This window comes from Erinaceus europaeus, chromosome 9, assembly GCF_950295315.1.
Source record: "Erinaceus europaeus chromosome 9, mEriEur2.1, whole genome shotgun sequence".
Taxonomy (NCBI): domain Eukaryota; kingdom Metazoa; phylum Chordata; class Mammalia; order Eulipotyphla; family Erinaceidae; genus Erinaceus; species Erinaceus europaeus.
In genome coordinates, this window is record NC_080170.1 from 76,952,476 (window position 1) to 76,972,164 (window position 19,689).

At 41.5% G+C, this 19,689-nt stretch overlaps 1 protein-coding gene across 26 annotated transcripts in view; it reads right to left on the minus strand.

Annotated features, from left to right (window-relative positions):
- KALRN (kalirin RhoGEF kinase) overlaps positions 1-19,689 on the minus strand; it is an 866,834-nt gene that overhangs the window by 77,142 nt on the left and 770,003 nt on the right. For 16 of the 26 annotated variants that reach the window (XM_060198227.1, XM_060198226.1, XM_060198230.1 and 13 more), the window contains 3 exons: positions 14,140-14,423; positions 12,243-12,347; positions 9,620-9,715 (listed from right to left, as the gene is read on the minus strand). In XM_060198227.1, coding sequence (XP_060054210.1) covers positions 9,620-9,715; positions 12,243-12,347; positions 14,140-14,423 — 485 coding nt within the window. The remainder of the gene's footprint in view (positions 1-9,619; positions 9,716-12,242; positions 12,348-14,139; positions 14,424-19,689) is intronic. The other 10 variants (XM_060198234.1, XM_060198238.1, XM_060198250.1 and 7 more) reach the window with 3 other exon arrangements.

Here is a 19,689-nt window from a genome sequence, read left to right on the forward strand (position 1 = left end):
TTGATGTCGTTATTGTTGGATAGGACAGAGAAATGGAAAGAGGAGGAGAAGATAGAGAGGGGGAGAGAAAGATAGACACCTGCTTTACTGCCTGTGAAGTGACTCCCCTGCAGGTGGGGAGCCGGGGGCTCGAGCGCTTAACCCACTGCCCCACCACCTGACTCCCAAGAATTTCTTTTAAGTTACACCAAGGTATTTTACAGAGAAAGCAATCAAATATGGAGGCTGTTATCCAGAGGAGTAGCATAGACTAAAAATATGGAAAGGTCAAGAAGAGTTTAGCTAAACTTAAAGCTTCAGGGCCTGTAACCAGTTATTAAGGAAATCAGAATGTCTGGTGCTGAGGCTTGACAAGCCAGTGGTCAGGCAGGCTTTCCAGTGACATGTGACATGTCCCCTATGCCATCAAGCTAGCCAGGCAGATGCACCCATCTGGTGACTGATCTGATTACATGCCTTTTACTTCCCCTCCCTCTTGTCCCACTGTCCTGTCTGTCTTCTGTTTTACAGGTTGTTGGCTGTAGGATGCTAAAGTTGGGCCTAGATCTCTGTCTATAAGATCTTCCATGGAACATCCAGCTTGCTATGATCTCACTCAAATCTTCTATATAGTAAGGGCCAGCTGAGGAGTCCAGGGTGTCCCACAAAGAAACACAGTCCATCTCCTCTTGCTGGACCTATTGTATGAGCCAAGAAACCCAAACTATCTCTAGAGTATTTTTCCAGGGGTGGGGCTGAAAAGGGCAGAGGTGATAGATAAAGAAGGAAATGAAGGAGTTGGGTAAATTGTATGTTTAATTAACATATCAACTGAAGAAAACTTTCTAGTTTGGGAGATAGTCTGTATTACTCCTGGGGGAAAGCAGGTTGGTTGGTGAGGGATGGGATGTTCAACCACAAGGAGTACCTCTGTCCTGTCTGGGTCTCAGGGTCACAATAGTCTCGAACAAAAGAAAAGGTGTATAGGGAAAGAACAGTAAAAGTTCTATAGTTGCTAAAAGACAAGGGAACAGAGATGTATATTGTTCAAAAAGGTAGATTATGGAGGAAAGCTAGCTCCATGTTAAAAATGAACACATTTTCTGTCTGCTGGATCTTAGATTCTACTCATAAAATGTCTTTCTTCTGGGCTCCTGAATGCACCTGTTACATGTTCTCTGTACAGTAGTGCTTATATAGTATTGCAAGTGATCCTTTGTACCTATGCAGATATTTATCACACATCGACTATATGTTGATATTTGCAAAACACTGGAGAAGTGAGGAAAAACATATATGGGTCCCTGCTCACCATGATCTAGTCTGCAGCAAATGTTCTAGACAGAGGGAAAAAAAAAATGGTACAGGTAGCTCCATGGTAGTGTGGAGAGGGAAAGAAAGGCTGAATGGAAGAGATGATGCTTGAAATGAGCAATGATAAATGAATAGGATTTTTCTTTTTATTGGACACATGAGTGGGAAGTACACTGGAAGCAGAAACAGCACAGTGAGTCAAGGATCAAGTAGTAAAGCTATACTGTAATGCTGTGAGCAGCCTGGTGTAGGTAGACTATAGGGTTTAAAGGAGTTGGCATATCATGTGAACTGGGGATCTTCAGATATGTTAGTAAAGACAAACAGGAAAATTAGGTTTTATAAGCTCCATGACTACATTATTTTAAAACTAGAAGAAAATCATCAATATTTCAGCACTGATAATGATACTGTGATTGATATAACTTGTATTCATACTTTTTTTCTCCCAGTTATCACTGAGGTTTCACTGGTCCAGTTTATCTTTTTCAGAAAGAAAGACAGAGAAAGAGACAAAGAGAAAAACACCACAGCACTGAAGCTTCTCTCATTGTTCTAGGAGCCAGGCTTGAACCTGAGTTGTGCCCATGACAAAGTAAGTGCACTATCCAAGTGAACTGTCATGCAGGGTTGTCACTTTTTTCAGCTTTTCTTCAATGGATATGTTGCTGATGAAAAAGAATGGTCCCCCCGGCAGTTATGTAGATAGATGTTAGACTAAAATCTGGGTGGAGATAGTTATCACAGTCTAGCAGCAGGGTTTTTTGAACATGCTTTGTACTCTAGCAAGTAAAAGTTTTATTTCTTCTTTCCTTTGTTTGTGCTGGGGCTTTGTACACATGCAATACACCCAGGTCAACTTTCTTTTTTTATTTCTTATTATATTTATTTATTGGATAGAAACAGCCAGAAATTGAGAGGGTAGGAGGAGATAGAGAGAAAGAGAGATAGCAGCACTGCTTCACAACTCACAAAGCTTTCCCCCTGCAGGTGGGGACCAGGGGCTTGAAGCCAGGTTCTTGTACATTTTAACATTTTTGATCAACCAGAAGTGCCACCACCCAGCCTGGGTCAACTTTTCTTTTTTGTTGTTTTTTTTTTTAGATGGAGAGGAGAAAGAGATAGAGAAAGATACTACAGCGTTTCTGCACCATTCATTGAGTTTCCCCACAGCCATGGTGCTCTTATGTGGCATTGGGGCTTGAATCCAGATCCTTATGCATACACAGTAAGGCTCTTGCCCTTTACTGGGTGAGCTATCTCCCAGCCTCCCTGTGAATTCCATTAAGGAAGGTTCTATGCTTGATCTCAAAGCATGACACATCAAAGGACTCCAAGAATTCCATGAAACTCTTGGAGAGAGGTCACAAATCACCTGAGGATACCAGGCCAGTATCACTGACTACACCAGCCTCTTAGCTTCCTCCTTTCACAAACAAATTTACATAATATTCTATCAACAAATATATATCTGACACATATCCCTAGGTGAGTGAATAGGAAAGGTTAAATAGAAGTTTGGGGGCCAGGTGGTAGTACACCTGGTTAAGCACATATGTTATAATGCCCAAGAACCCAGGTTTAAGCCCCCAGTCCCCACCTGCAGGGGGAAAGCTTTGCAAGTAGTGAAGCAGTGTTGCAGGTGTCTCCGCCCTTCTTGATTTCTGGCTGTCTCTATCCAGTAAATAAAAATAATGCAAAAAAAATGTTTAGTAGTAGAAAAATTCAAGTTTTTTTTTCTCCTGTCATCACTGGGGCCTACAACTCCAGGCAAACTTTTTCAGATAGAAAGAGACAGAGAAACAGCAGGGGTGGTGAGACAACACAGAACCAAAGTTTCTTTAGTGCCAAAGTACTCCCACATGGTGTGCCTAGGCCTGAATCCAAGTCACATTCCCAGTAAAGCAAGCACCCTCCCAAGTAAGATATCTCTCCAGGTCCTTCCTGAAAGTCTTGTTGACTTTCTAGGCAAACAATATTTCAATTTTGAGAACACGTTTTCTTTGGCAATATATATTTTATATTCCAACAAACTCAAAAATCTTTTTCCATAGGAATACCATTCCTGGGGCTAGGTGGTGGTATACCTGGTTAAGTACTCACATTATAGTGCACAAAGAATCCCATTCCTGAAATACACATCCCACAATAGGTATGATGGGACCATTATTTCCTCCCATCTGGACTCTGAACTTTGTTTAACTCCTTTTTATTTTCTGGGAGTTAACTCCTTCTTGCCATTGCCAAAGCAAGTCAATTCATCTAATGGAGAATCAAGCACACATACAAATGGAGCCTGACCTAGCCATGTTCCATGGCCCACATGGCTGGCCTAGGAAAGTGAGTGCAGCCAGTGGGTGGGAATCTTGCTGAAGCACAGAGAATATATGCCCTTCCCTAAAGGCAGAGAATTATCAACCAAGGGTCTTCTGGTATTATCCCCATGAGTTACTGTGATGAACTGAGGACATATGCTCAGAGAGGTGACTTTCTTTCTAAAGGCTTGGTCTTTCATCACAGGCAGGTTTTAAAATCCTCAGATTGTTTAGATCTCTATTAGATTCTCACCTGGACAGGATATTGTTGCTTCTCAAACTTGAAGAATAAGTACAAATCATATAGGCCATGTAGTTATTATCTTGCATAATTCATGCTAACACTAGTCTGTTGACTGACAAATACTTAGAATTCCCATGCCTAGGGTGTAGTTATTAAAAGATAAAGTATGACATGGTTCCCTTTCCCTGCCTTTGCAAATCAGATGAGGCCATTCAGAGCTGACATTTGTTAGAACCTCTTTATCAGTTTACAAAGCATGTTACTCATCACCATCATAACTCTGTTGAGAATAGATTCAGGTGGGAAGTTACATCATGGCTGACAAATTAGATAAAAGAGACAACCAAGTAGATTTAATAAGTTACCCAGGTTAGAAGCAGTATTAGAAGCAGGAGAACTACTCAGGCTTTTTGATTCCTTACATACCTAGCATCACCAATTTAGGAACCATTTTGTTAAAAAATCACCTAGGAAAAACAGGGAAGATCTTATTTCTATTTCAGCATTAAAGATAGCAATACTGAGATAAGAAAAAAAGTATGTTATCTCTATCTGGGGAAGGCAGATATCCTCTCTTGGTAAACAAAATCATTGTTTAAAGATTCAGGTTGGCAGGTGCAAACTCAATGCCCATTGATACCCATAGGGATTCACTAAAGGAGGATTCTGGGATTTTATGTGCACTGTGAATGAGCAGAGAAGAGAGTGCCCAAAGAGGAAACCCTGGTGCAGTCATGACTACATGGCCATAAAGCACAGAGGACAGCTCAGAGACTCAGAGACACAGGGATTCCAAGACTTCAGGGCAGAGATAGAGAGAGGAAGCTCTAGTTGAAAGTACAAGAATACCAGATGTGAATGAGAAATAGGGTTAGACTCACTCCATAAACCAAACAAAAGGACCTTATTGAGAGTTCTTTCTACTGAAGTAAGGTAGTTTACCCTCAGGGGTAGGCTCCACACTCTGTAACAACAGAAAGTCAGACCAGCCTTTTTTTTTTTTTTTTTTTTTTGTCCTCCAGGGTTATTGCTGGGCTCGGTGCCTGCACCATGAATCCACCGCTCCTGGAGGCCATTTCCCCCACCTTTTGTTGCCCTTGTTGTAGTCTCATTGTGGTTATCATTATAGCCATTGTTGATGTTGTTTGTTGTTGGATAGGACAGAGAGAAATGGAGAGAGGAGGGGAAGACAGAGAGGGGGAGAGAAAGACAGACACCTGCAGACCCGCTTCAAGGCCTGTCAAGCGTCTCCCCTGCAGGTGGGGAGCTGGGGGCTCGAACTGGGATCTTACGCCGGTCCTTGTGCTTTGTGCCACATGCGCTTAACCCACTGCGCCACCATCCGACACCAGACCAGCCCTTTTTAACCACGGCATTGATCAATTATTAGAAGACAATTCTCATGTGTCTTTTTTCTCCTAACTTCTCCACATAGTAACCTTGGTTTCCTCAGCTTGCCTTCAAATTACCCGGATCACATAATTCAAGCTACCTTGCTTGGTGCTCTTTCAGTGCATTCAAGAACATTTTAAAATTTCCTGTTCAGAACCCAATATATGGCACACTACTGTGGTAGATGTGTTCTGAAAAGCTCTGAATACAATGGCACTGTTTCTCCCTTTGACTTGTGCACAGTGCTCTCATGAATCTGGTCTATGATGCTTGCTATTTTAGCAGCCAATGCTGTTGTACTTCTAGTTCAATGAAAACTGGAACTTTTACAAATCTAGATCATCCCTGCTTTTGAGCTAAAATTATGATGAGGAATAAAAATCTCAGTGAAGATACAATTTGGTGTTTTCTAATGTGACTGAGGAAAAAAATTCTTATTCTTGCTCCACTATACTCCACAGTGGGTATGAACTAATATAGAAAGAAAGAAAGAAAAAGTAAAGGTAAAATCAAAAGATCAAATTTTGGCGAGCAGAATCTAAGAAAACAAATCACTGTTTTCTTATTCCTTTCTATAATAGGGACTTGGATTTATATATTAAATCAAAGAAACTTCAATAACTTTGGGCTCAGTGTGGATTTCAAGAAGCAGTTGTTTGTGGATGAAGTTAAAGACATTATTATAGGGAGTCGGGCGGTGGCGCAGTGGGTTAAGCGCACGTGGCTCAAAGCGCAGGGACTGGCATAAGGATCCTGGTTCGAGCCCCCGGCTCCCCACCTGCAGGGGAGTTGCTTCACGGGCGGTGAAGCAGGTCTGCAGGTGTCTATCTTTCTCTCCCCTCTCTCTCTGTCTTCCCCTCCTCTCTCCATTTCTCTCTGTCCTATCCAACAACAAAGCAACATCAACAATGGCAATAATAACCGCAACGAGGCTGCAACAACTAGGGCAACAAAGAGGGGGAAAAATGGCCTCCAGGAGCAGTGGATTCATGGTGCAGGCACCGAGCCCAGCAATAACCCTGGAGGGAAAAAAAAAAAAGACATTATTATAACAAACACATCATAGAAAGACCATTCATTCAAATGACATGTGTTGAGACTCTGTTATTGGGCTGGTCAACTCCAGTGCCATCCTACAATCCATGTTTTCTGGGAAATTTTCTCTTATAGGATGTTTCAATGCCTGTAATCATATATATATAATATATATATACATATATATATATATATATATATATATATATATATATATATATATATATACAGAGAGAGAGAGAGAAAGAACATCATAGCACTGAAGATTCTCCTAATGTGGTAGAGACTAAGTTTGAATGTAGTTTGTGTGCACGGCAAAGTAGATGAACTACTCAAGTGAACTGTTTTACCAGTCTTTATTATCATGTATTTAAAAACAAACCCACTGAACATACAGTCTAGAGGCCTGCAGGCATCACTAGTTCTCATTAGTGCTAATGTGGGCAGCAGTAAAAAAAAAAAAAACCCTCTAAATATAGAAAAGTACAGTCTTTTGGAACCACTAGTTTGTTTAGTGTATGTATAAAAGATTTCTTTATAAATATATACTTATGGAGAAGGGGAAAGTAATGTCCCAAAGAATTAATCATCTAGTTGGGGGGGGGTGAGGATAAGCTACAAGTGAAAAGATTAAACTATTTTTTTAAACAAATAACACAACAGGAAATTCAAGAGCTATCCTGAGCAATGTGTGTGGCTTGTAAAACAACCCCTATAGAAGACTGCAGAAGAAATTTGACCTGGGCCCATCTGGGAAGCCCCAGACGAGATGAGATTTGAGTGGGACCTTCAAGGACTGTTAAAATTTAGATAAGCAAAAATAAGAGGGGAGCACATTCCAGAGCTGTATGGTAGAATGTACAAAAAGTATAGACTTAAGGAAGGAAAGTCAAATGTATGATTAGAGACAGTGAGAAAAACAATTTGGTTGGGGCAGAGTTCATCAACAAGAATAAATAAGTAGATAAAGGCAGTTTATTAACACCATAATACTGATGACTTGGGAGGTGGCACAGTGAATAAACCATTGGGCTTGAAAGTATGAGTTTTCAAATTTGATCCCCAGCATTACATGTGCCACTGTGGTGCTCTGGTTCTCTCTCTCATTGACAAATAAAACAAAACATGTCTTAAAAAGATTAAACTGCTGAAAATATGTGTTTGTCATCTATGAGCCAAATGATTTTTAAAAACTTGGATTATATGTCTCTATCATTAAACATGACTTTGGTCAGTTACTCCCTAAACATGTCAACTTGTTTATTACATCTCTGTGTTACTGTGGTATCAATATCATTATGTATATAATAAACATACAGAAAATGATGTAAAAGTGATAAGGTAAATATATTCTAATATTTACTTTTCACACCTCAACAAACTGTCATGTGTACCTGAAGGCACACTGACCAGCTAGAGGGAGGCAATGAGCCTTCGCCAGGGAGGGAGACAGGAGCAGTACTTAGAGAAGACTGACCCATCAGAAGAATGTGACTTGAGAGACATACAGGGTGAAGCAAGGTCTAGCCACAGATATTGAAACAGCCTGAGAATGAGGTCAGAACCCAGGATTAGGTGGTAAAGAAGTGAAAGAGAGAATAATAATAATAATATAGTAATATTTTTATGATTATTATTATCATTATTATTACCAGAGCACTGCTTAGATCTGGCTTATGATAGTGCCAGGGATTGAACCTGGGACCAAAGGGAAAAACTGAATGGTATTTGGATAATAAAGAGGAAGACTGTATCATTCAGGGCCAGGTGGAAGTGCACCTAGTAGAGTGCACACACTGTCATGTGCAAGGATCTGGGATCAAGCTCCTAGTCCCATCCACAAGGAGTAATATTCATGAATACTGAAGGTATCTCTTTCTCTACATGTCTCCCCTCCTTTCTTCTCTATGCCTTGCTATCTCTATTAGAAAGGGGGGGAGGAAAGACTATGAAAAGAAGCTAAAAAAAAAGAAAAGAAAGAGAGAGAGAAAGAGAGGAAGGAAGGAAGGAAGGAAAGAAGGAAGGAAGGAAGGAAGGAAGGAAGGAAGGAAGGGAGGGAGGGAGGGAGGGAGGGGGAAATATAGAGGCTTATGGTTCGGTGTGAAAGAGAGTAAGCAAGGAGAGGTCAGAAAAATAATCCCTGAGTGGTCAATGCTGTGCCCATGAGAGTACTTAACTGCTGCCAGTGGGACAGAAAGATGGTGAGTTGGTAGCAAAGTGGACAACCTCTCAGACTTTTATTATTTTTTAATTATGGAAATTTAGAAGGAAATGTAGAAGGTTATATATGTTATGTTTCATTGGCATTATACTAGCTGGAATGTTTGAAATGGGAGTTACTGGAGTCAAAACTGTTAGCAGGCAGCTTTCCCTTGAGAGCATCCATCATTTCCCTCTAATTCTGGGGAAAGTGGAGAAGGGTTTAAATGGCACTTCTTAATAAAAGTCTGTCTAACAAAGTCTGGTAAAAGCACAGACATTTATCCTAATGAAAGTTGCAAGAAAAACTTAATGAGTGTCATGGATCAGAGCAAAGGAAAGATGCTTCAAATTATCATCCTGTGGTGATATATTCAAGTGTAGACTTATGGGAGGAAAGAGAAAAGCTTTATGCTACAAGTGGTTTCACATCAGATTATGCTGAATCTCTTCCCTGCTATCACTGAGTAACTCATGAGACAGTCAAAGCCAGACCAGCATTCAGAGATGGGGTAATCTATAGTTGTAGTCATAGATAAAACAAGTTTTAGTGGCTTCTGTCCAGTGTCCCCCCCCCCCACAATAGGAACATTAGCTCCCTTAGTTTTTCCTGCTGTGGTATCCACACACTTCTGTCCATTCACATTTATAATAAGCAACCTATCCCTTCAGGGCTCTGCAAGCTACAAGGGTGTCTTAGGCTCGAGAATAAAAGATCTAGTGCTTTCAGAAATTCAATTTGTGTTCTCTGTCTCAGCAACAGCTAGTTTCAGATTATAAGAAAGACATTAGTCGCTGTCCAGATGTCACTTCTTGGTAGGTCAGTGGTGCAGGTATCCAGGGAGACTATATATATATATGTACTTTTCACTTTTGAGCTATGTCAAAATCCTGGAAGAAAGGTGATTTTTTAAGGAAACTTTTTCTCCCACAGAACCTTTAAGAAAAAAAATTATTATCCATGCCCATTCCCAAAAAATTTCAGAAAGAGCTATAGGCCATGGCTCTATACTATTTTTTTTTATTTCATTAGTTGAAAGTAGTCCTACAGGTGCAAAGGAGAGCATGGCAGATACCTGTAAGACTCTAGGAGTCACATGGAGGTGAGACACACAGAACTGCCTCCAGGACCCCAACTTACCAGCTTGCTTTTGACCAACTGTTCTATTGCACTGACAAGGTCTGCAGCAGTAGGTACTTCAGTGGGAACCTGTCGTGCTGTTAGCAAAGAGGAGGACTGCAAGACAGTGAGCAGTAGAGGAAAATCAGATTAGCAAGGAGTGAGGAATAGCAATTAGGAAGCAAAACAGCAAGTCCAAAGTACAGGGCAGTAAGGGGAAGCAAAGCTCTATGTTTAGAGGGAAGAGGTGACAGAGGAGATGGGGGGGGGGGGTGGCAGTGTGGGTATGGACAGGCCTACCTGACCCCTTGTCATGAATTGTGGGTAGTAGCAAGACAGAGATGGGCCTAGGCTTTCCTTAGCAGGTCTCCTACAGGGTCCTTGAGTTTCTTAGAGGCCATCAGGTAAAGGGCTACACATAAAACCTTTGTATTTTCACTTAGTCACTATAGTAATGACCACTGCTGTACCAGAGTATGAAATTACTAACTTACCTTTGAATGTGTCTAAATATGTTGTTCTTAAATATAAATATTTACTGTGTGTCAAGCAAAAAAGCTATGGGAATTGTGCATCTTATGCAATATATCAGGGGCTATTCTATCCACTGAGAATTAGGCTTAGCCACAGGGCCTGTCCATCTTCCCCTTGCATCAGCAACAAAAGACTTGTCCATATCTTTAATTAATGGTTGGAAACTCCAACTCACCATGAGAACAGTAGTTTTTTTTTTTTTTTTTAACCTTTTTCCCCCTTACATTTAAAAGAAATTGGAAGACAAAGTTAAACAGTACATGCATGTTTCCCCTCCCGGCACATAGGCAGAGGGCATTGGAAATCCCATGGCTTAGTATATATGTTCCTTTAGTCTACAGATGAGTGATTGGGTGAATAGAAAGATATATGTTCTGGGTGTGTTCTGGCTCCTACAGAAATGAAACAGCAGAACAAAGGGGGTGGTTACTGTGTCCCAAATTAGATTACTGTTATCCATCCTTTTTCTGGCGAGGAAGAGAATTACACAGATGTTGGGGTAAGTTTGCATTCTCAGTTAAAAATTACCCAGGAACAACACAACATCCTCTTCCCCCAAACAAGCTGTGTTTAAGGGGAGGAGAGGGAATGAGTTCATGACCTTTATTTATCTTATGCAAGCTGACTGATCCTCACAGAGGACTGTGTGAAGTGGCAGATAACGTGAAACAAGTACTGTGCTCCCCACGCTCACTATCACAGTAAGTCTGACATTCTCTATGGTTAGACCTCTGGGAACACAGCTAACGGTTGGTTCTCTGCCCCTTCTAAAGATGAAGCATGGACACTTCTGCCTCTCTGAACTGAGGATGGGCAGTCTGCCAAGCTTCCAGCTACTTTTCCTGCCAACAGAACCTACCATAAACACCTTAGGAGGGTCTCAATTGTGCACTTGGTAAGGTGTTACAGGAAAGAGCAACCACCACATCTCAATCCTATCTCTAGATTCTGGCCTCTTGGCCAGAAAACCTTAGTTAATGCTTATCGGTTAAAGAATCAAGTGGAAAGCAGAGAGAATGAAACAAGGTGGGAGAGCTCATCAGAAACACTGAAGTATCAGCAGATAGCACTTTTTGAGTTGTATTCTAGGTGGTAGAATACAGGCTTTCCATCTCTCTGGAGGCTGCCCCAGGGTGGGGGCCAGGTGAACACTAAAGAGCACAAGGAGACCTTGGGGAAGGCTAACAGTCACTACCACTACTACCACTGACACCCTGAAAAGCTGGGAAAGACCTGAAACCACCACTTCAACCTCCAGTGTTCAGCAGGACAATAATACAAAAAAAAAAAAAAAAAAAAGGGAAAAACACAATGAAGTGAATGCTTGGTTTGTAAGGAAGGCAAGCAACAGAGTGAATAATTTAAGTGGCTTGTAGTCTTGGATCAGTGCCTAAAATTGCTTCCAGCCTGAACCTCTGATCTTGAAGGACAGTCACCCTGCACTTAAGGAGTCTTGTGGACACACACTTCAGAGAGTCTTCAAAACAAAGAACCTAAAAAATTTTGAGAGCAACAATCTCTTTGCAGCAGCTCTGTTGCTCATGTGTTTGAAAAATTTTAATAGCACTGGGCTTGACTGAAGTGCCTGTGCTCTATCTTGATAGCTGAGTACTGAGAAAACAACCAGTCGAAACATAAGTAATTCAGCCAGGTTCAACAAAATGACCGTGACCTGGGAACACCTCAAATTCCTTTTAGAGCTGAGGCTCTAAAGTCCCAAATTTAATCCCCTATACCACTATATACCAGAACTGAATAGTGCTCTGATGGAAAAAAAAAATGCCATGATCCCATGATCAGATTACTTTTAGAGACAACTCCTTTTGGGATATACTGCTTTCAAAGACAAAACCAGTATTTTTCACCAATAGGACAAGATACCAGGAAGATTCCCACTCAGAATTCTGCACATACCCCTACATGGCACAGAATGAAGTCAGATCTCCAGGATTGGGAGAGGGGATCCATAACAAACCCAGTAAGAACTTACATCAATTCATGTGGTAAGAGAGCTAATAAGGGAGGTAGAATATTACTGTCACCCATACACAAAAAATAAATGAATTCATGTATATGACACATGGCTCTCTGAGTGAGAAAGAAATCCTACCATCTCATCCTGTGTGGGGTCATTATCAAAGATCTTCATAGGTGGAGGGAGGGGTGTGTGTGACTCTTCATCTGGCTCATCTTCACCCCATCCTTTCTTGTTCTTCTAGAACAAAAGGACATCATTAGTCACTATTTCACATAGTTGAGAATGCCTATAGCTCAAGACTTAGAATTTTTTTAAGCAACATATTAGAGGCCATGCTCTCTCAGCCTTAGTGTCTCTCTCTCTCTGGGGAATGGGTACAGCTGCTTGTCTTAAGGAAGAGGAAGGGGTTGGGGGGGGGGACACCAAAGTGGAGAATGTACATACAGTACCTTACTATTTAGGGGAAAGGAATTCTGAAAACGTGGTCAGAGAGATACTAACATTTTAATTTCTAAAGGTGTATAAAACACAATCTAAGTGAGTATCACCAGATCCTACTGCTGCTTTAGAAAGGAGGAGAAGTGATGTATAGAATACAATTACAAGAGAGTCTGTTTTCACATAAAAAATAATTTCTTAACCATATCAGTGGCAAGAGTAAGTCAGTTTTCCAGATAAAACAGCTATCTCATTCCCTCAAACTACTTCTATTTTGATCACATAGTAACCACTTCTATTTTGATCACAGAATCTTGATTTTGGAAGGGCCTTGGTGGCTGTCAAGCCTAGTTAACACAAGGATTTGACTGCTGCAAGAAGCCATACAACCACTTGGGTTCATCTAGCAGGGATGCTTATTTATTTAGCCATCAGGTTTATCACTAGGACTCCATGAATACATGAGCCCACTGCTCTTGGCTCCCAGAGGACTTTTTTTTTTTTTTTTTTTTTATTAGATAGAGGCTGAAAGACAGAGAGAAAAGGAGAGATGCCAAAACACTTCTCCACCACTCATGAAGCTTTTCCCATGTAGGTGCTCCTATGTGGTGGCTGGGAGCTCAAACCTGGGTCCTTGTACATGGCAAAGTGTGTAATCTAGGAACATTCATTCTTTGTTTATAAAGCTTTATTTCATCACTGATTGACACCCATTAAAGGCTTTCTTTGGGGACCAGGTGGTAGTACAGAGGGTTAAGTGCACATAGTGCAACGTACATGGACTGGCATAAGGATCCTGGTTCAAACCACCTGCAGGGGGGGTCTCTTCACAGGCAGTGAAGCAAGTCTGCAGGTGTCTATCTTTGTCTCCCCCACTCTGTCTTCCCCATCTCTCTTGATTTCTCTCTGTCCTATCCAATAACAACAGCAATAACAAAATAACAATAACAGCAACAAGGGCAAGAAAATGGGAAGAATAGCCTCCAGGAACAGTGGATTCGTAGTGCAGGCAGTGAGCCCCAGAGATAACCCTGGAGGCAAAAAAAAAAGTTAAATAAAAAAAGGGGCTTTCTTTATGCTGAAACCTGTCTACTGCAAACCATCATCTGTAAATCATAATTTTCATTTTAGGAGCAGCCGCAGCCTGGGCTTGCTTCCCTTCATAGATGGCATTGCTCAAGATAACTTGCAAATAGCCATCATATACTACCATAGTCTTTTGTTTCTCCAAGCAAAATGGTCTCCATCTTTTAATTATTATTCTAAACAGATCTAGCAGCTTTTAACATAATCATTAGCAGAAGCAGGAGACTAGGGAACCAACTGATTCACCTCAAGTTCAAGCTCCTATCTTCAAATCATGTCAAATGTTATCTGTCTGCTGTATGTTCTAAATGTGAGTCAGTCTCTGGACTAGCCAAACACCAAACTCCCAAGGTCTTGATAATACAAAGAACTCAGCCCACATAGACACAGATAGATCCAAGGATAGACCCTATCAGGGGCTAGTTAGTTAGTTTATACTGGGAATATACTGGGAATAATATTAGCAGCTCCTTCTTTATGGAGGTTATAGGGTAAAGGTAAGTACCTCATCAGCACTGTCTCCCTGAGGGGTTGTCTCATCTCCAGGCTTAGGAGATCCCAAGTCAAAGCTTTTCCGACCATCTCGGACTTTCTTCTGCTTCTTGATGTTCCCATCTGCTTTCCCGCTATTAAGCCGGCGCACAGGACTTGTCAACCACTTCTTTAGGGTGTTGGTGGATCGCTTGGGTCCAGGGGAGCTGTGGATGGAGTTCAGGGAGGGCTGAGCTTGTAGGTTGACCACTGATTCAGATTTGCCTCCATTTTCACTTGAGGAATGAGAGTATGCATCTAAGGGAAAAACAACAGATAAACAGGACCACATCAGAAGCAGTTAAGACAGGTTGCCAGCCCAAGAGTAAGCCAGTTCCATCCTAAGTAAACTAGGACACAAGGCAGAAAATCACGGTGAGATGTGGATTTCACTCAAGGAAACTCTCTAGTATAGCAGTAAGAGCTGACACTCACACATTTTTTGAAATGCAAGGCATCACAATAGGTGTATGGATGGAGAAGTGATGATGTTGCCTTCATAGGGAAAAAAAATTAAGGTCTCATGACAACAAATAACAAGGTCACAAGGCACCTACTAGGTAGTATAGTCTAACAATAAATAAGACATAGATCTTATTTTCATAGACATTTTACCTACATAGAGGAAGGGAGAAGGAGAGGGAGAAGGGGGGAGAGGGAGGGGAAAAGAAAGAGAAATAACTGAGCAAGTTAGAGCGCTCAGACTAAAAATTGGTTCATAAAGCACTATGTGATTAATTGCCAAATGGCTGGTAAGGAATGCAGATGATAAGTAAGCAGAGTTCAAAGGAGGGTCAGGTCAGTGTAGGTAGACTGATGTTAAAAGGCTTAATAGAGACATGTCTGAGTAAAAAGAGCAGGGAGAAGAAGGCAGTCTATAAGTAGATAGATACTTTGAATGAAGTAAAAGTTTATGGAGGAGAAACTAGACAGTAACATTAGTGAGGTCATTTAATAATAGACCAAAGAAGTATGAATTTTATTGTGAGACTTTACTAGAAAAAAATGACACTATAGAAAGTGCTTATCTTCTCTGTATAGCACAGACCTGGGAAGGAGTGATCCAAAGGCCATACTGGGTATATAAAGTTGTGAAGGTGAAGCATTTCATAGTAGGAAGCAACTGAGTTAGTGTCTGGATTACAAATCAGAGGAGAGGTGTCTCTTTGAATGCTTCTCTGATTGTCAAAATAGTCTGGAGAGAATACCTGGCCACTTTTACCTTGACCCTGATGGAACCATCATTCCATAGCCAGTTTACATACTCATATTTAAACCAAACACTGGGTGAGGTATTTAAACAAATGGTTTCTGTGGCTTTTTACACCTTTATGGTCTCAAAGACTGAATCACTTTTCTTCTCTAATGATTTCATCCTACATCTAGACCAGAGGTCTTATCTGGCCTTGGAGGCCCTCTGGGCTAGAGATAGCCCATAGAGAAGAAATGAAATTCTGACGGAGGGGGAGGGGATGGCTGTTTTTGCCAAGAGAAGTGCCTCCAACTTCTACAAGTGACTGATCTCAAGGGCACCAAGCTAAAGCTCTTGGTGGGGATGGTGGGGGTGGGGGTGGAGGATGACTACGTAAGACACTACTAGTTCTCAGCATATCTTGCAAACAACAGCAGAATACATGCATTCAGAAGTACAAAAACTTGGATTTCTAAAGTCCCTTGGTATGATGGACAACTTACAGGTTTGCTCCACTCAGGGAATATTCAGGGATCAGCTGACTTGAATGACATGTCTTTAAGAACAAAGTTGTAGGGAGTTGTTGGGGGTCGGGCGGTGGCGCAGTGGGTTAAGCGCATGTGGCGCAAAGCGCAGGGACCGGAGTAAGGATCCCGGTTCGAGCCCCCGGCTCCCCACCTGCAGGGGAGTCGCTTCACAGGCGGTGAAGCAGGTCTGCAGGTATCTATCTTTCTCTCCCCTTCTCTGTCTTCCCCTCCTCTCTCCATTTCTCTCTGTCCTATCCAACAACGAATTGTGTCAACAAGGGCAATAATAATAACCACAACGAAGCTACAACAAGGTCAACAAAAGGGGGAAAAAAAATGGCCTCCAGGAGCGGTGGATTCATGGTGCAGGCACTGAGCCCAGCAATAAACCTGGAGGAGGAAAAAAAAAAAAAAAAACAAGAACAAAGTTGTAACCTTATCTAAGAAAATTCCTTGCTTGATGTTGTCTTGGGGATGTTGATATTATTTCTGAAGTGTTTGGTATGGATCAAACTCCAGTCCTTAGAAGCCTTGGAGAGAATATCTCCCCAGCACTGCTAGTGCAAACAGGACTCTCATCTTTCTGCTGGTAAGTGTTGAAGCTTTCCATTCATCAGGCCCCAGTGATACCACATGTCTCTATTAAATGCAAGTCATCATACTTAGAGACATGGGGGGGGATAGTTCAGCTGGTACAGCATAGGACTTATATATCTGAGGTTGCTGGTTCACTCCCCTCCTTCTGCAATGTGTTGGCATGATGTCGACTTCTCTCTCATATGAAACTCTTATCTCATATAAAAAAAAATCCTTAAAAAACCCTTAGATTCACCATCTCATTTTGTGTTAGCAGAACTAGACACCTGGTCACATTGGTTGTACCTGTGTCAGCAGCAAGACAGGTGACTGTCCAAGTTTTGTGCTCTTTAACAAATCATAATCTGGCCTTGAGATTCATAAGTGCAATTTTTAACTGATCATTTCACTCATTGTTATTTGGTTTTGCTTTGGGGGATTCTGAATAAATTGATAGCAAGAGTATTCATTACAAAGTATAAATTAAAAAGCGGGAGGGGGGGTCTGGTATGTACAAGTTGCTTACTGAATGAGGAAAAAATATCACATTCTGAAGCTTATTTTACTGGGAAAATTTTAAGATACAGAAAAAACAGAGAAAAATATCTATGTAAGTGCCAAAGTATCATACTACATGGTATGGCAAATGTAAAGATTTTCCCCTTGTTTCATTAAAGTCTAATCTCTTTCATATATATATATATATATATATATATATATATATATATATATATATATGCAATCCTACCCATTACATTTCTTTCCTAGCATTAAATTTCCATCTGAAAGGGACTACAAAAGCTGGAACAAGGCAAGAGATTGGCTCACTTAATGGTGGCCATTCGGTCACTATCAGGCAAACCCATCACCTGGGACCCTAGTCAGGGAGTCCTTGGATTTCCCCCATAGATAACAATGGGCTTAGACCCCTACTAGATCCCTCTCTCCACAATCACTGGTCATTTCCATCAGGAACTTCATCATAAGCCCTCTTGTGGGCATCTTCAGGATCATACCCTCACAATGAACTAGCAATGGTTGGGACTGTCCCACTTTCTGAATTGAGGCTGTGTCATCCTCAATTCAGGCTTGTCCTTAAATTAGTGCAGCTTAGAATGTTCCCAGCTTGGGGCTGTGCTAGGTAGCACAGCAGCTAAGGTGCACATGGTATAAGTTGCAAGGATTGGCTTAAGGATCCTGGTTCAAAGTCCCCAGATCCCCACCTGCAGGGATCGCTTCACAGGTGGTGAAGCAGGTCTGCAGGTACCACTTTCTCTCCCCCTCTGTCTCTCTCTTGATTTCTCTCTGTCCTGTCCAACAACAACAACAACAACAATGCAAGAGGGATACGAAGCAGCAGCAGCTGTGTTTCTCTCCTTTCCTCTCCCGGGTCAATTAGGAATACCAAAGGAGATCATCTGGGACCACAACAAGGCAGGACTAGAAAGACTTCAGGAACCCACCAAATCACTGTGTGGCTTTTGGACAGAAAGAAACCTAGAGAGAGATTAAGTGGCTGGTAACAGTCTGGAAATTTACCAGTTGAGGCACCACCTCCAGTCTGTTTTACCAACAAAAAGATGGCTGAAGGGAGGAGAGGACTCCCCTAAGACTCACTAAATGCAACTGTAAGTCTCCACTGCTACTGCCCTCAGAGGCTGGCACAGCAGGGGGGAGGCTCTGTGCTGACACTGGGGGACAGAGAACTAACCAGGAAACTCAGAAGAAGATCTACACCTTGGTGGCCTATCGGTGGGGCTGTGTGGTGCAAGATTTTCCATGTTGTTCTCCTGATGAGAACATAGTGAATAGTTGCCTCAGAACCTATAAACTATAAACAGGACTTGTTTAGAAACTCACTGGGCCCAGCAGTGCTGGCTGACTTGGCAGAGAAGCTGAATTGAGCCTGGAGCTTTGGATCCTTTGGGCGTGAGAGACTTTTAGCATAACCACTGTATTATTTATCCCCAACAAGGAGGGGAGACATCTTGATCAGGAGTGAGGGATTAAGCTAAGAAGCCTACTTATAGTTTAAAAGCCCTCAGGCTCCCATAGCCTACAGGGAAGAAAAAGAACGAAAGAGGCTTTTAAAGCCACTGTGCTCCAACTCAGGGATTAAAGTAACATTGAAACAACTGTCAATTTCCACAACTGTAAAGTCTTTAAGTACCTTATTTAGACACAAATCAATCCAGGCAACAATGATCAGTAATTTGAAAAGTACAGAGAGAGGGACCTCAAAACATCCTATATAGAATGGTTACACCAAGAAGAAATATTAGAGAAATGAACCAGGACAAAAGTCCAACTAAAAGACCTGTGAAGGTTGAAGCACAGAATAATGAGGTCAACCTCCAAATGCTAGTTAAGGAAATAATCACAGAAGTGAGTAAAGAGTTTGAAAGAATTATCATAAAAAATGCAAAAACAACAAATGAGACTCAGGAAGAAAACACTATCTCAAGGTTATTATAGAGCTGAAAGCTGAAATAGCTGAGCTAAGAACACAACTAGCTGAAGAAGCTAAAACAGTATCAGAACAGGGTAAAACAAAATAGATGAACTCCAGAACACAGTAGAGGGGAGAGAGAATAGAATAAATGAGGCTGAAGACAGAATAAGCAAGATCGAGGACAAATTAGAGACAACTAAAAAAAAAGTAAGAGATCTCAAAAAGAGATTAAGAGATACTGAAAACAACAACAGAGACCTATGGGATGACTTCAAAAGAAATAATATATGTGGCAGTCAGGCGGTAGTGCAGCAGGTTAAGCACATGCGGTGCAAAGCACAAGGACTGGAATAAGGATCCCGGTTGGAGCCCCCACCTCTGCACCTGCAGGGGAGTTGCTTCACAAGTAGTGAAGCAGGTCTGCAGGTGTCTCTCTTTCTCTCCCCGTCTCTTCACTTCTCTCTGTCCTATCTAACATCTTGATCAGGAGTGAGGGATTAAGCTAAGAAGCCTACTTATAGTTTAAAAGCCCTCAGGCTCCCATAGCTTATAGGAAAGAAAAAGAACGAAAGAGGTTTTTAAAGCCACTGTGCTCCAACTCAGGGATTAAAGTAATATTGAAACAACTGTCAATTTCCACAATTGTGAACCCCTTTAATTACCTATCAGAGGAATAAAAAGAGGGAGGGAAAGAAAGCATTCTATAGGACATAATAGCTGAGAACTTCTCTAGTTTAGACAACATGAAAGACATAAAGGTTCAAGAAGCCCAGAGGG